Raw genomic sequence first — 16,080 nt, 5'->3', positions numbered from 1 at the left:
GGAAGGGTGCTGGCCAGGAATAGCAGAGGGGCGTCGGCCTTTCGCCCTCAGCTAGTCGGATTCTAAACTTCGGGCCACATACGCTCCCCTCTGCAGATGGCGCCCACGCGGGGGCTTTACCGTACCCCGCGGACTGGACTTTAAATCTACTAGCCGTCAGACTTCCTCCGGTGTCAGTGGACTAATCCGCCTGAACTTTTCGTTTGCAACGCTCTTTGATTAGGTGAACCCCGGACTCGGTTCCTCCCCTGCCTTTTAATTTTCCCTGGGAGCTCTACGCGGGGGACTGCCGTCTGTCGCCTTTCGTGCTCGCGGTGCCCCGGCACGGTGACGCCAGGCCCAGCAGCGGGGCTCTCGGCACGGCGCTGACTGGTTGCGGCGGGCTCATTCAGGGCGGGGCGGCTTTTCCGCACGGTTTGCCGTGGTGGGGTCGCTACACCCCCCACGATCATGGGTGTGGGTCAGAGCAAAACCCAAAAAGGAGTTTTTTTTGTAGTTAAGGGTTTGTTACTTGGAAGAGGTTTTACTGCCCCCAAGAAAGAGTTGATAGTGTTGATTAGATGGGTATTTTCACATTTCCCTGAAGTTTCCCCAGAAGTTGCGAAAGAGCCGCGCTTTTGGGCAGCCGTTGTGGCCAAATTAGACCAACAGGTTAACGCTGGGGAACCCCGGTTGTCTAACGTGGCATACTGGGCAAGCAAAGTATTAACTTCGCTGCGCCCAGCCGGGAGTTCAAGAAAGGATTTTTTTTCTTCTAGTTTGTTCCCTAGTTCTCCCAGTTCCCGCATCCTTACCCCCCAGCCCTCTCCCTCTTCACACAGGCAGGAGCCCTCGAAAGGGATTTTAAAGGCCAACAAAAAGCAGGGAAACCATTCTGCCCCTGCTCCCTCTCGACCTGCTCAGCCTCCCCGTCCGAGGAGCCCTGCCCAAGTTCCTCCATCCTCCCCTTCTACCCCAGTTCCCAAGTCCCCAGTTTCAACCCCTAAGTTTGTTCCGCTTAGTAATGAAATTCCACAAAATAGCCCCTTTACTGTCCAAGATGGCGGGGACCATGCGGTCTCTGCCGCCAGAGCTCCTTCTTCTTCCACTAACCCGTTCCTCCCAAGCACCAACCCCTTCCTTCACCCTGACCACACCCCTTGCCCAGTTACTCCTCTCTCATGCCCTCCCTCCGTCCCGCTCACTCCTCAGCACTCCGCCCCACCTTCAGCTCCTCCTCAAACCCCTCCCCCGGTTCAGCCCCCCACTCCCTTCCCCCCCGCTCCGTTTTCGTTTTTCCCTCCGCCTCCGAACGCCGTCCGGGGGGCGGACAAGGGTACTTTGCCGCGCCCACTCCCTTGCCTTACGTCAGCTCCAAACCCCGCCTCAACCTCCTCCAGTTTCGGTTCCCACGCCACCCCCCCCAGCTCTCACGCTTTGTGTTCAGAGGAGGGGGGGGGGGAAAGCCGGACACTGGAGCAAGCTCCCCTATTAGAAGCTGCTCCTGTAACATATTATCTAGGGGAAGGGGGAAATGCACGGGCACAGTGGGTGCCTTTAGCACAGGTCCGAATAAAGGAGCTATGCAAAGCTCAGAAAGATTACTCCCGGGAGTCAGAATTCTTCCGGGGTTTGCTACACAATACCCTTGCTCAGGGAGATTTGGTACCGACGGATTTAAGGTCCCTCTTCTCTAGCCTGCTCAGACCCATGGAATTTAGGGTCTGGGTGAGGGAATGGAGGAGGGAAATAGTGGAAGTACTCCCAAGTTTTTGGGGGAACCTTACACTGTCCCATGACGCAGATGGTCAGTTAATTACCCAAGAACATCTTTTGGGTGAAGGACAGTGGGCTGAAGGGGCAAATCAAGCTAAAGCCTTATTCCCATCCCAGCTAGTAGAGACGGCCCGGGCAGCTGAGCGGGCCTTCTTTAAGTTAGAGGTAGTTACCTCCCAATGGGAAGATGCTGAGGTTTTGCAAGGAGCGCAAGAGCCATACATGGAATTTATCGAACGCCTATACAGATATGTGGAAGCGCAAGCGTTCGGAGAGGATGACAGGGAAAAAATGCTTGAGCAGATGGCTTATAGCAATGCCAACGCTGACTGCCGCAAGGCTATAAAAACTCTCCCTCGAAGTCCTAAGCCCACAGTAGAAGCCATGATAGATGTCGTAGTGCGTCAAGTCTCCCTGGCCCCAAGGCCTAAGAGAACATCTGTGCATTTTGCTGAATGCCCCGAGCAAGACTTCATAGAGGCTGAAGCTTCCCCCGTGGCCGGTCCTTCTACTTCTGAGTCCGGCAGGAGGACATCAGCAACCCATCCCTGCCATCTCTGTGGCAAGGTGGGGCATTGGATGCCTCAGTGTCCCATGCGCCAAGACTACATGGAATGGAGGCGGAAGCAAGATAAGAAGAAGACAGAGGAAAAAGACCATCCAAATGAGTCAGGCACCTCATCCCGAAGCAGAGGATGCAGAAGGAAGCTGAGTCACAGGTTCAGGCGTGCTCGCGGTGACGGAGAAAACCCTCCCAAACACCATCAGTTTCCTCAGATGTTTACTTCCTCCCCAATGCTGAGACTGCTGCTCCTACCCCTCTCGTCACTGAACTACCTCTGGTTTATTAATCCCAACCTCCCTCCCCCATTTCTTCTTCTTCTCCCGAACTGGATTTATTATTTGGGGCAGAACCATCTGTTTAAGTATTTTGCGTTTAACTGTTCACCTTTTGTCTTTTAGTACATTTCCCCAACTCACTTTTGATTTTCATCCTCCTAATTTGCAAGCTAGTCCGGAGAAAACTGACTGCGCCGAGTGCCACTGTCCCTTGCAATGTTCAGAAGACAAAGACACTCGTCATGACCAGCTGCGAGTTCCTGCATTCTAAGCTTAATTTGGACTTTTCTCTTCATTTTAATTTTTATTTAGTAAAAAACGGGGAGATGTGGTAGTGTGTTGCTAAGTTTCTTGTGTTATTCCCCCAATTTATGTATTGTTCTCCCCTATTACGTGTAAAATGGTTTCGTTCCCCCAGTTTTTCCCGCCACTGCTAGCCTGTCAGCTAAGTTGCTATAGCAACTGCTATTCATAGTTGCCGATATGTAATTGCTTCTCCCCTTGGTTTCCCTTATAAGTGAAAGTTGTTTCCTCCCTGTCCAGTCAATCACTCCCTTCCTCCTCCCAGGTTTCGAGAACCTTCTCCTCTCTAGAGATGGTGGTTGGCTGGGGCCCCAGGACACCTCCTTTACCTTTTGATTATTGGTCTCCATGGAGTGTCAGTTCTGTGAAGTTCATCCCCTCACCTTTCCTGATTGGCTCTGTCTGTACCCACCCCCTTGCTTTATAATCCTGTTTTCACCCCCTATGAAAAAAAAAAAACCTTTTCCCGGATGGTTTCCTGGTGTTTGGATGCGGCATCACCGTCAATAAACCGATGTTTAACCCCCGGGAAATGGTCAGTTCCGTTCATCTCCTATATCAGCGAGGTACGCCAGTCCGCAGCCAGCACAGCCCGAGGCCATCAGACTCCAGAAGGGTGCTGGCCAGGAATAGCAGAGGGGCGTCGGCCTTTCGCCCTCAGCTAGTCGGATTCTAAACTTCGGGCCACATACGCTCCCCTCTGCACTTTTGAAAGGTTATATATGTAGCACTAGTAGCTGGTATAAATTTCTTTTACTGGCCTCTTTGGTGCACAGGCAGGCAGGCTGAGATTATACCCAAGATTTAGTTATTATTTGGTATAGATCTAGGAATTATAGAAGGGCCAGGTGTAAATTTTGGAGTTTGACTTTGGTTTGGCAATCTCCCTGCCTGAAGCTTCACGGGCTGAAATGTTTACAGAGTTAGATCAGAGAACAGCAGTGAATCTTAAAATATCAATGGCAAATTAGCCAAAATACTTTTAGGTATTTGGGTCTTAATTCTTTCGGTGTTATGGGAAGTGGCCTGTATCATAATTTTATCAAGATCACAAATTATAAATGCATTTCACCTATTGGCATTTGACTGCTGTGTGGAACTGAAACTTTAAGTCTTATTAGAAGTTAAACAGCAAAAGACTACTATCTAGCCCCATTTTTATTTATTTGTAGTGGTTTGAGGATTTTTTTTTTGTTTTCTCTTTCACTTCTTCCTTCTCCAATTAACTTTCAGTGTTTACTTGCAAATTTGAGAAACCAAAATATTTTGTCATTAATTCCTCTGTAATTCCTCTTTTGCAAATTTCTCATCTATATCAGGTTCTAGTACTTGTGTTTGCCTTTCAGTCTAACATACCGCAAGGAATGTGTTTTCAATCAAACTGTGCATGCGCTTAATCCCTACATTTTTGTTAGTGAAGGGCATTAATTTTTTTCCAGCCTGAACTCCTTCTCTTTGATGAACAGCCTTTGCTCCTGAAGAGCTTTTGTACCTTTCATCTCTAGACCAGGTGAAGTTCTGCATTTCTTCATTTCTGAACAGATTCCCTTTAAGAGCATTCTCTCTTCACAAAGAAATGAATAGCTCTTTGCATAATGATATGGGGTTAGTCTCAATTTGAAGAGAGTGAGAAACAAAGCAGTCTTCCGAATGAATGCTTTCCTACTACATATGGCTAATTAAAATCCATTATTGCTTCCTGCTTTCCAAAAATCAGTTGAGATATGGATTATTGGTGGCTTGTGGATAAAGCCTGAAGAAGATCACATTGTAAAGCAATGAACAATGGTAATGTATTAGTGATCAGTATATTTGAACTGAGTGACCAAAATACTGTAAAGCAAAACTGAATAAATTATTATGGCACACACCCATGGTTGGCGTGAATATCCAAACATGATTTTTAAAGGTTTTGATCCTTCTGAAGATATGAACAATGCCTTCAGAAGGATTTGAGTACATATGTCAATTTTAATGCTTACACAAGGAATTGGATGGCAGATGTTGAGTGCTGCCCCAAACTTTGAAACAAGTATATTTCTGTGAGCTAGTTTCCAAGAATTACTATCTGTTGTAGTGCTATTGGAATGACAATATCTAAGCAAATATATAGAGTTGGAACTTCCAGTAGATTTATTTTTTTCTCATTGAAAAACCTGGAATTATTTGAGCTCTCCATTTTGTAAGAAGGTGTTCAGATTTTGAAGGTTTTTTGTAAGATTTGAACTTGCTAGGCTGACATGGATATGGGAAAAGACATGCTAGTTCAAAATTGATCACTCTTGCCTGAAAATTTGCTCTTGGTATAGTTGCCACCACTTTCAGAACAGCCAGACTGGGAGGGTAGGAAGAGCTTGATCTTGGATAAGGCAAGGAGAGTTTTCTAAATATTGGCCCTGTGTTTATAGAGAGCTTTCACTGTAAGATATTTCAAAAGAACTGCCTCAGGTCAATACACTGGTACTTCTTAAAAATGGGTTCTGTCAAGAAATTTATGGTTGTGCAAACATAGCAAGGCATTGCAGAGAAAACACCATTCTACAGTAGGATAAGAGCTCATGTACCCCTAGGGGCTGATTGTTGTTCCAGGCACATGATGCTTTCATATCCATTGAAAGTGCAATTTTAAATTCAGATGATCTCTGTTGTGCTCTGATTATTTTATGAAGGGCCTTGCTTTCCAGCTTCATGCTGGCATACTAATTTGATAGTTATTTCTTTTCTAATTTCTTAGTCTCAGACCTAATCTTTATGCTCCTTCTAATTGTTTTTTATTATTACATTTACTGTTTTAAGCTCTGGTTTCTCTCTGTACCTTAAGTAGCTTGCTGCCAGTGCATCTTTGCTACACCACTGTGCATGCAGTGTTCACTGCCTGTATTTGCATAATGAGCTAATCTTTGTTGGCTGATTACTTTGTGGAAAGAATTGAACTTTTAACTGATAATAATTGCAATCTATGAAACTGCACAGTCAACCCACAAATGATCAAAGTATGTTTGCTCAAAGTTCTGCTGAAATTGATGAGCTCTCACTCTACATATTAATACCCAGCTGGAAACTTCACCTTACATTCAGCTCTATCAGAACAAAAAACTGGGATCTTACTAGGTCAGTTGCTCTGGAGTTAATAAAAGCAAGATATTTCTAAAAAAATTCCCAATACTACCCAATAGGTAATGATGTATCTTAATATGATGCTAGTTTGAGGCCAACAGAGAAAAGCATGGACTCTTCCAAGCTATAGTTTTAAACTGAGTGCTTTGGCTTGTGCACTGAGCTTACGATGCTAAAATTATATTTGCAAACAGAACATGCAAAGCTTTAATTTCTTCATACAGATTAAATATATCTGAAGCTACATATTAACTTACCCATCATATCTAGCCTAAATTCCTTACATACCTTTTTTGTGTAAAAGATTTTGTAAGTGTTAGCATTGCTTTCTCTATTCACAGATGAAACTTTTGAGGTAGAATTTGCAAATAATATAATCTTAGTGAATTTGTCATCAGAATTAAATAAAACAAAAATGTGTCAACATTGGCCTTTACTAAACGGCCAGTTAAGTAAAATTGAGTGTTTTGCTACAGTGATAATGTGCAGTTATGTCCCTTTGTGTTTGTGAGCAGCACAAAGACCAAGGGACATAACTTTTTGTCAATGTTTTTTTCATAAACACAAACCATGAAATTGCTACTGTATTTCAAGGAATTCTTCATACATTCTGTCCCATGACCTCAATTTTTTTGAAATTCCAACAGAAATTGCTGGTACAAATACAAAGGAAAAGGCTCTTTTCTGAAGATCTTGCATGAGCTAAGGTGGAGAGGAACCAAGCATTCTTCTCCATATTCTACAGCTCTGGATTTGCAGCATGGAGAACTTGATTTGCATGCCACTACCCATGAGGAGAGACGTGTAATGAGGAGCTAAGCACAACCCTTTCATGGCAAAAGACATTTGAAGACATATATGTGGAGTTCTCCATACTGCTCATACTTTTAAGTAACACTCAGAGTATTCAATTTATCACAAGCTTTCAGACAGATTTCTGTTAGGACCTGTGGCAACTTTTAAAGTGTAGCAAGTTGAACAAACCCTTGTGTGAAGAGGCTGTGGTTAATGTCAGAGAGGCTGGAGAAAAGGCTGAAAGAGGCTGAAAATAAAAACCTTGGCTGATCCAAAACTACATTGTGAGAGTCCAAAATCAATCTGAGTTGACTGTATTGTTATCAATATGGAATTTACAAGTAATTGTTCTAGTACCTCTTTGCAATTTGTACCCCAAAGTACCCCTAAGATGAGTTTGCTGTCTTCTACTGTTGCAATTGTTGTACAATTTCACCGTTGTTTTTTAAAAAGCTGTAGGTGACATGGGTATGCAAGGGCCTTAGGGATACACACTGGCAGATGTGGTATATAGTGGAAGAAAAGGACAGTTCAATCAGCAAGCTGAAATAAAAGCTATGTGCCGAAAAAAATCTGCTGTGGGTCTTATCAGGGTTTTTCCTGAAGGAAAACTTTTATTATAGGTGCTGAGCTGTTCTTAGTGTCCTGGTGTGACTTTATAAAGCTGAATTGTATTCGTATTCATCTGTTTAGCCCAGAAATAAGTTTTTGCACCTTTAAAATTAGATCTGTGGGCAAAGAGGGGGAGAAGGAGAAGCAGTGGAATGTCTGAGGTGGTTGTATTCAAAAACACAGAGATGGAGACATTCAGCTTTCCTTCTCACAGACCCTGTTGTCTGCAGCATGGATGGACAGTGGGAGAAAACTCTCTTTTGCTTTTTAGTTAGTTTTTATTAGCTAGCTGAGGCAGAGAAGTTCCCTGGACTGTGGCTTTTCATTTTCTTGTAACTGTTCAAACCACCTCTGGATGGAAAACACAGACGACACTCAGAGAAGTTCCATTGTTTAATATTACTCATCTTTCCTTGTTTTGTGAGTACTTTGCTTGTAAATAAACAGGGATTTTTTCCAGTTTTCTCTAAGGAGATTTTTGTCTCCCAAACTGGGTGGGGGGAGGGGCCACTTGAATTTGCTTTCTAGAGGGACTCCTTCAGAGATTTCTTCCCTAAATTTGCCCTAAGCCAGGACACTTCGTTAGAATCAGAAATAATATTTGGGTTTTTTCCAAGTTTCTGGTCCATTTTTATCTTCTGAAAGGGTCATTTGGAAGACCAGTTCTGACATTTACCTCCACTGCTCTTCAAAGTCAAGTCAAACTGGCTGCTCACAATCCAGACCATAATGTACCATAAAGAATGTTAATGTATTTCTTTAAACCTTTCAAACTTCTTCAGTGGGTGAAATTTATAGTAGAAATAAGTTCATGTTGGGGGAAACAAACTATTCTTACTTTGGGATTTTGATGCTTTCATCTTCTCTGCTATAACAAATGACAGTTTAAGTGCTTGTGACACAAGTGGAGGAGACATTTTTCCATGTGCACACTATTAGTCATGTTACAGGTTCACCTTGCAACTCTGATGGGGCTTCCACGCCTCACCTGAGCATCTAGAAAACAACCCTAACAAAATAAAATTATATCCTTCTGCTGTTTTAATTATATAAAGCAGCTAGTGGAAGCATCTGATAGGAATCAGTGGTGCAAGCAGTGAGACTACTAATTGCTCAGGCAGGGATTATAGAAGGTAGCAGTTTATTAAGATTGTTTTAGCTGCCTGAAACAGCATGTTCCAGGAGTTCTGTATTACCATTTTTCTGTAATGAACATTATGTTTTAAATCGTTCCCTGCAATTTTGGGGGGCAGTGCTGATGGTGAGGTGGACTAATTTTTTTAATGAGTGACACTTACAAGGATTTGCCACTCTGAAAATAATCACTGTGCTTTTGGAAAATATTTGATGAAATCTGTTGTCAAAATTCTGTTGAGGCAAAGTGCCTTATTATTATTCACCTGAGAGGATGAGCTAGCTGACTCAGGGTGGAAGCTATCCCTTTTTTCCTTGGCATAATAGCGTGTTAGTTAGTTGCATGATGTTGTCCATAGCTGTGTGAAACAGCTGGCACCAAGAATAGCCAGAGTGGTAGCTGCAGCAGTGTTGCAGAAAAAAACCCAGAACAATGGTTGTTAAACACTACACTGGTAATTCTCCCACTTCTTCAGCTCAGGATATTCTGGAAGCTTCAAGTCAACTGCATGTTGAAGGTCAAGGCAATTATTCAGGATATAAAATTATTTTCTCTAGGGGACAAAGTTGCATGGCTCCAAGTGACTTGGTTGATAATTCATCAAATTTAATTTTCATGGGAGTCCGAAAGGCTTGGGATATCTAGAGACCATGGTTTCCTCTCATTTCCAGATTCTGTACAAAATTAATTTCCTACAAATATCTGAATGACTGCAAAGTGATTTAGACAGATGGTCTAACTGGCTTCATGGGTCTATAGTTTCCCTCAGAAGGAATTCCTTGCCAAAATTGTATTTGTTCCAAACTTTGGTTTCCTATTTTCTAGCAGGAAGCTTTTCTCTGCTGATTTAGAGCTAGAGGAAAATGGCAGTGTAACCAAACATCCTCCTGGATCAGCATGGGAAATAAGCTTTTTTGGAGAAGAAATCTTTGCTTAGAAAATCCATTACAGAAATTGTGACAGTATACACATTACGGCATTGTTTACAACAGTGGGTTTTACAAATCAAGAAAAGTTGTAGCTGAAAAAACTACTCGTAAATATGCCTTCTAAGTGAAAATAGTGTGGCAAAAGCCTGGATAACTAAAAAAAAAAAAAATAATAGTATCTAAGCCATCAAAAATTTTGAGGAGAGGGAAGCTTAATTGGATTGTTGTGCTTGTGAATGTCTGTGTTAAAACTAAAGCAGCATTTTAAAAGCTGAGTCAAATTTTAAAGTTAATTCCCACAACATGGATGAATCTCATTCCATGACAGGCTTTCAGTTAGAGCAGAGAAAATACCAAGGGCAGATAAAATCTTTTGAGAGAGTTAACACTAATTTAAATGGTTAATTTCCCTTGGAGTTTTTATTCCTGTGGTGTTTGTTTTCTTAAAAATGTGCTCCAAAAAAGCTTGCTTTCTTCATTCATCATTTTAAGTTAATTTCATGTATTCTCCTTGTCTTGTTCTATTTCTGAACAGGAAACTGACCATATGAAATATTAGTCAGGTATCAGTTCCTGATTTAACACCATCTAAACTAATTTTTCAAACCGTGTTGAAACCTCCCTATGCACCACTGCTCTGTATAGTATGCTTTAAGGACTTTTGTTTTTTGTGATGAAACAGAATCAAACAACATTATGTTCTGGAGCTGTGGGGATTTTTTAATGTACTGGTGTTTTGGTATCAAAGGAACAGGGAAGATGGTTTTTCCCTATAAACTGATGAGTATACAAAACTTTTTGAATCAGTTCTTGCTAGATGAAGTAGTAAAACTGGTAACTTAGTCATGATCTGAAATGTAAAGAATTGTTCTCCTTTAGCTTAGATATTGAATAAAAATGAACTCTAAAAAGACAGGATCTGTCTAAATGGAAATGTCATTTTAAATTACTGGAAACTGCCTTAAGTAATCTAGCTTGGAAGAGTCATATCACTGTCTACTTATGTATGATCAGTTAATAAACAAAATACCAGTAGAAGTGTCATAAATATAGCCCACAGATTTGCAGAAATAGTACAAACACTGCAGCTCTCGAAATGACTTCATGGGAAAAAAATGATAGTTACTTCTCCTGGCACAAATACACTGTTACATTTCAAACTAGTTTTTAATTTTTATCTGCTCAAATTAGGTAAAATTTTATCCTCGGTTCTAGTCCAATGTGATATATAGGTAGATATTATAATTTGAGAGGGAAAATGTATGCTGAAATTACCACCTATTCTTGAATCTATGGACAATTGCTATGGATTAGCTAAAAAGCATTTTAAGACAACACAAAATGGTTTAGAAAAGCAGAGAATTTTTATCTGTTGTCCTAGTGATTGAGCTGTACCTATTAAAACACTCAAACAAAGAATTTTGAGTCCAACTATTTACCACTGATATATTTTTTTCCTACCACATCTAAAATATTTTATTTCAAAGTTTCTAGTTGCATTCACTGTCAGTACTTCTCTTGTTGTGTGAACATTATATATTGTAATGGAGAAACTTTCTACCTGCAGAACTGTCATTAAAAAAAAAAATAAATTGGCAGAGATGATGAGTTGGAAAGTATTTTTGGATATTACTGTTTTTTATCCCAAAAGGCTGGCTCATGCTGCACAGACTAAAGGAGGTAGTTTGGACATATCTTTTAGAAACAAGGCAGACCTTTCTATCCAGCATGGCATCCCAGCTGATGGTCAGGGGGATAGGACAGACAGGCAGATGCAGCAGAGCTCAGTTTCCTCCAGTAGGAGCCTCGGTCACAATTGCTGACAGCATATTTGGGAAGGTCATGTCTTCCTACTACCGCCTCCTCAGATTTCCAAGTTGGGGATTTATTTAGTGTCTTGTTTTGGGGGTTTTGCACCATTATGTTTATTTTAAATCAAGTTTAGTTACACATTTTAGGTACAAGGAAGGAAAAACTTCTTATCCTTTAGTGCTTGGGCTGTCACTGGGGATTGGGAAAAATGAGACAGCTGAAAATAAAAGAGAGAAAAAGCCTGACAGAGGTAAAGACAATCATGATGGAAAGCAAGGAAGAAGCATCTGGAAGAGGACATCAGAAAAATACAAATATATTTTGAGATAGAAACTGTCTACATCTCAGTAGAATAGCTCCCTGAAAGAAAATAGGGAACTGAATGGAGAAATTTATTATATATATATATATATATATATATATATATATATATATACACACCAGCAAAGCTGTATAAGGGAGTCTTCAGACTGGAGGTAATATAGCATGTGAGCATGTCTTCAGGTATCTGTTGCTAAAATGGTCATTTGTTTTCACACTGTTATTGATTTAAAGAAGAAGCCATTGGTTTCCCCATCACTTCAAGCTTTATTTCAGTCTACTTGTAATAGGTGTCAAGGTCCTGTTTCTGTCATAGGGCACAATGGAATTTTAAATTATTACCAGGTATTAAGATTTAGCATTTACATAAGATTTTCATGCATTAACTATTTTATGGATGTGCTCTAATTAATCATCTTAGCATATACAGACTGTAAGAAAATGCAGCTGTTTTGCAGATGGCAAAACTGAAGTCGATTGAATTGCTGGAAATGCAAAAATTGCTTTTATCAGTAGCACTGCTTGGTAGTCAGGCTGTTTGCCTTCTACTATTTGTATCTGCCTTTCCTTTCTGGTCATTGTGTACTGGATCTCTTTGGATTAATTTGATGCAATAGTGATGAAAGGTATTACTATTAAAGGTCAGCTCTGCAGTACCTCTCTCTTCTTTGTTGGGGGACAAGGAATACAAAATGACAGCTATTGATATGGCAAGAGTTCCTAGGTTACTTATATACCTATCACAAAGGCCTATTTTCCTGAAAAATTTCTGCTGCTGCCAAAGGAACTGATGACTTACTTCATAATGGATATTTAATCACCCATGGTCTGTCTAGAAATATGTATATATTAGTATTCAAGTGTTATTCACCACGTGGATGTTTGTTATTTGTTGTTTCTTGGTTTGAGATATATGCCTAAATAAGGTTATTTAAGAAAAGAGAAACTGCTATTAAGGTTAAAAGAATATATACCATGTAAGTCATAGCATTCAATGGCTTCAATGTCAGGCAAGCACTCGGTTCTATCAGTTCTTGTCATAATTCCTTCCTCATACTTGCCAGCCTCTTTTATTAATGTAGGTGAGCTAACACAGTTCACAAAATTGAAAAGTTTTTAAAACATATCTTGGCTAGACAGGAAAAAAAACTAAACTTGTGAACTTATGAAATGCACAGTCAGGAAAGTAGAAATTAGTGGCAAAACCTTTGTCAATGTTCACTCTTAGGTTGCATATAATTTCAGAAATTTCACAGCAGGTTCTAATGTGTTTTATAATTTGAATTTGAGTATGGGCTCAATTAGCGTATATATAACCATTTTATCTAGCAAAGTTGTTTTTCAGGAACTTTGCAGTAATCTTTAGTTTTTCTCCCAGGAATGTGTTAACAATATTGGATAAATCTAAATTCAACATTTGTGGTGTCTGTTGGGACTTCCAAAACACTGTATCAATAATTTCTAACCAAAATAGTTTGAGATTATGGACATTCTGTAAAAAAATGTTATTGCAGCTGTTGACAAAACATAGTATTTTTCCCTCCCTATTTTTGGCCAAATAATAAAGATTCTAATTTCATTCACAACAAAGGTTAGTAATGCTTTATTACATAAAACTATTTATTTGGTTTTTTTTAAAGACAGGAATATCAAGTCTTTTTTCGTTGCATGTATTCAAACATCCCATTTTCTCAATATTATCCACAAAGTTGGAACAGAGAGTTTGGTCTCCATTTGTTGACTTTTCTTGTGCATGAATACACAATAGCAGTTGTTTCTAAAGAAAAAATCCCTTTGTCAGATCCAAGCAAAATACGAAGGCTTTAGGACAGTGCTATAAGGAGATGACAAAGAGAGAATGAGTTGAGAACAGGTTCAAGGCTTTATAAGAAGAAACTTCAGCATCCTACAGGTGGCTTCTGAAGCTGCCTTCTGCTAACTGAAAATGAGGCTGTGCACATAACCTGTCTGGTAAATTCGGGTTATCAAAAGTAGGCTATGTCTTATTGAAAAACTATATTCTGAAAACACTTCTTATTTATTTTACAGTATGTACATTTCAACAGCCTGGCTGATTTTAGGTGAGACTGAGGTATCAATCAATCAGCATCCTTTTAAAGGATGTAATCAAAACTGTAAAATAAAGTGCTTGTTTGCTTCATCTATGTGTTCTGTGTTCTTATGTTCCTCATGTCTTTCAGCAGCATTGGTCTGTAGAGCTCCTCCAAGCTTTCCATGTAGTCTAAATAATCACTGACTCGAAATCCATGCAGTGCTTCCTCCTGCACAGATACACAGAGAAAGCATTTATTAGCTAGGAAAAAAAAAGGAAACCTCCAATTTAACGAATTCCAAGCTTCTAAAGATAGCTCATTTTTTTTCTGATTGTCAGAGCCTGGCTGTTTAAAATAGATTTTATTATGTTTTATTTAGAAATACAGATTTGGCAATATCTGCTTCCAGACAGTTTTTTTTTCTTCTAATTACATACTTGGTATCAGAGAATTTAATTTCACTGGGATGTTGTTTATCTAATTTCTGGAGAGTATTTCATTGAAGATTTTTAAGGAAATGAAAGTAAGCTTTAAGAAGGGAAAGCCAGGTACTAAAATATTCTTTTGAAAGAAGATGCCTACACCAGTACATGGCATAAATTTATGTGTGGCTTTTATATCCAGCTAGATTGTAAAGAAAAACAGGAGATGAGGATTTTTTTAAATCAATGATAAAAGAAGATTTTCATGAAGTGCTTAAATAAAACCAGAACAAACCATTCTGCACTACTAAAAGTGAATAATTCTTACTAATTCCAAAACACAGAGTAAAAGGAACTGCCCTCAGAAACAAATAGATAATATTCCTTCTCATGGCTACTATATTGGAGGGATAAGGAGGATGCTCCACAGAACACAGGATCCTGAAGAATGGTTAAGTGTAAAAAGGGTTAATTTGTTACTGTTATGTACTCATCATCTACTAATCATTATTACCAATGTTGGCAGCATGTGCTGCAAAAAAAACTCTCTGGAGCCAGTCTCTGTGGACACAAGCTGTACCTCTGGTGTATTAGCTGTGAATCTCTGCTAAATAGAATTCTCCTGAGAACATCTACTCAGGCTTGGAAAACTGCACTTTGGCATCTGAACAGGAATTCAAAATAGTCTTTATATTTCTTCTCCTCTACACAGAAGCAAAGCAAAAGTAAGATTTTACCTTCCAAGTTGCTCCTCATGCACTGTGAGAAAGCTGACTATGGTAGAATATAAAATTATATATATAAATTTATATACACACACATATATCTGGAATTAAATGGCATGTAGTGACAGAACAAGGGGGAACAGATTCAGACTCAAAGAGGGTAGGTTTAGATTTCGTATGAGGAAAAGCTTTACTGTGAGGATGGTGAGGCACTGAAAAGAAGTTGTGGAACACAGTGGTAGTATTCAAGGCCAGGCTCAATAGTGTAGTGGAAGATGGATAGGAACTAGATGATGTTTAAGGTTCCTTCCAACCCAAACCATTCTACAGTTCATTTTTTTTTTGTTTTAATTAATTAAGACTTACCAATAGCAGGAGTTAAAGTTAAGTATGCTCCTTTTTTTCTGCCCTAGTCACTCTATAAATTGCAGATGTTCCAGTACTGCATTAATTTACATTCTTTTCTCATTAATTTAACAGTACCATGCCAAACCTTTAGCCTGTTTGTACATGTGGCAATGTACAATTTCTTTCTTCTGTATTTTACATATTCTATCCAACAATGCCATCAAGATACAGCTTTTAAGACACTTTGTCCAAAAACAGGGAAAACAAAACAATACATCCATTAGACTGTGTAACAAACATTTTCAAGAAAGCTGATTTGGCTCAGATACTTTTCCATATTTAAGCATATGTTAGTTGGATGAAAACTAGTCAGAAAACTATTATTCTTGGGACAGACTAAGATGCAGATATCTAGTTCACAAAAAAATTTTGACAGGTGAAAATAAACTAGCAAAAAAGACAAAAAATGTCCCTGTGAAGAAGAATAAGATACCCTATCAATTTATGACTGCAGCTACAGCTATGCACTACCCTGCAAAAAACCCCAAACATAATTTATAATTGGGAAAGAATATGAAATTGCAAGGCTGGTTGTATGGTAATTGGCATTTCTTCAAACTACCACCTTGATCAGCTTTGTGCCACATCTCTACAAGCTTCAGAGACAAGAGACAACTGCGCAAACCCACCTTTCTGGAGAGCAGCTCGTTCAGTGAGATTGCGCCCACATATACAGAACTGAGTCAAATGCTCTCCCAAGTTTATGTGCCTATTTTCTTTGCTCATGAACAAAATTGCTCAGTAAAAAAACGAAGGAAAACTATTTTCTGGAAAATACTATACACAATTTCCTGCTAGGGAAGAAATAAAATTAAAGTATTATTTCACTTGTTTAAAATGACTAAGTGAAAT

The 16,080-nt window shown here is 39.6% G+C and overlaps 2 protein-coding genes across 5 annotated transcripts in view; one reads left to right on the top strand and one right to left on the bottom strand.

Moving 5' to 3' along the window:
• Positions 1–324: 324 nt before the first annotated feature.
• Positions 325–13,618, top strand: LOC141728574 (uncharacterized). The gene is made up of 2 exons (XM_074537909.1): positions 325–4,408; positions 6,663–13,618. Exon 1 carries the CDS (start codon positions 451–453, stop codon positions 2,716–2,718), a length of 2,268 nt encoding a protein of 755 aa, XP_074394010.1. The 5' UTR covers positions 325–450; the 3' UTR covers positions 2,719–4,408; positions 6,663–13,618.
• The window catches only part of TBC1D32 (TBC1 domain family member 32), a 74,198-nt gene continuing 71,324 nt past the window's right edge, over positions 13,207–16,080 (bottom strand). For all 4 annotated transcript variants that reach the window (XM_014267548.2, XM_014267551.2, XM_074537908.1 and 1 more), the window contains one exon: positions 13,207–13,901. In XM_014267548.2, coding sequence (XP_014123023.2) covers positions 13,782–13,901 — 120 coding nt within the window. In that variant the 3' untranslated portion in view covers positions 13,207–13,781. The remainder of the gene's footprint in view (positions 13,902–16,080) is intronic.

The sequence above is a fragment of the Zonotrichia albicollis genome, chromosome 3, assembly GCF_047830755.1.
Source record: "Zonotrichia albicollis isolate bZonAlb1 chromosome 3, bZonAlb1.hap1, whole genome shotgun sequence".
NCBI lineage: Eukaryota > Metazoa > Chordata > Aves > Passeriformes > Passerellidae > Zonotrichia > Zonotrichia albicollis.
This window is presented reverse-complemented; position numbering and strand designations above follow the sequence as displayed.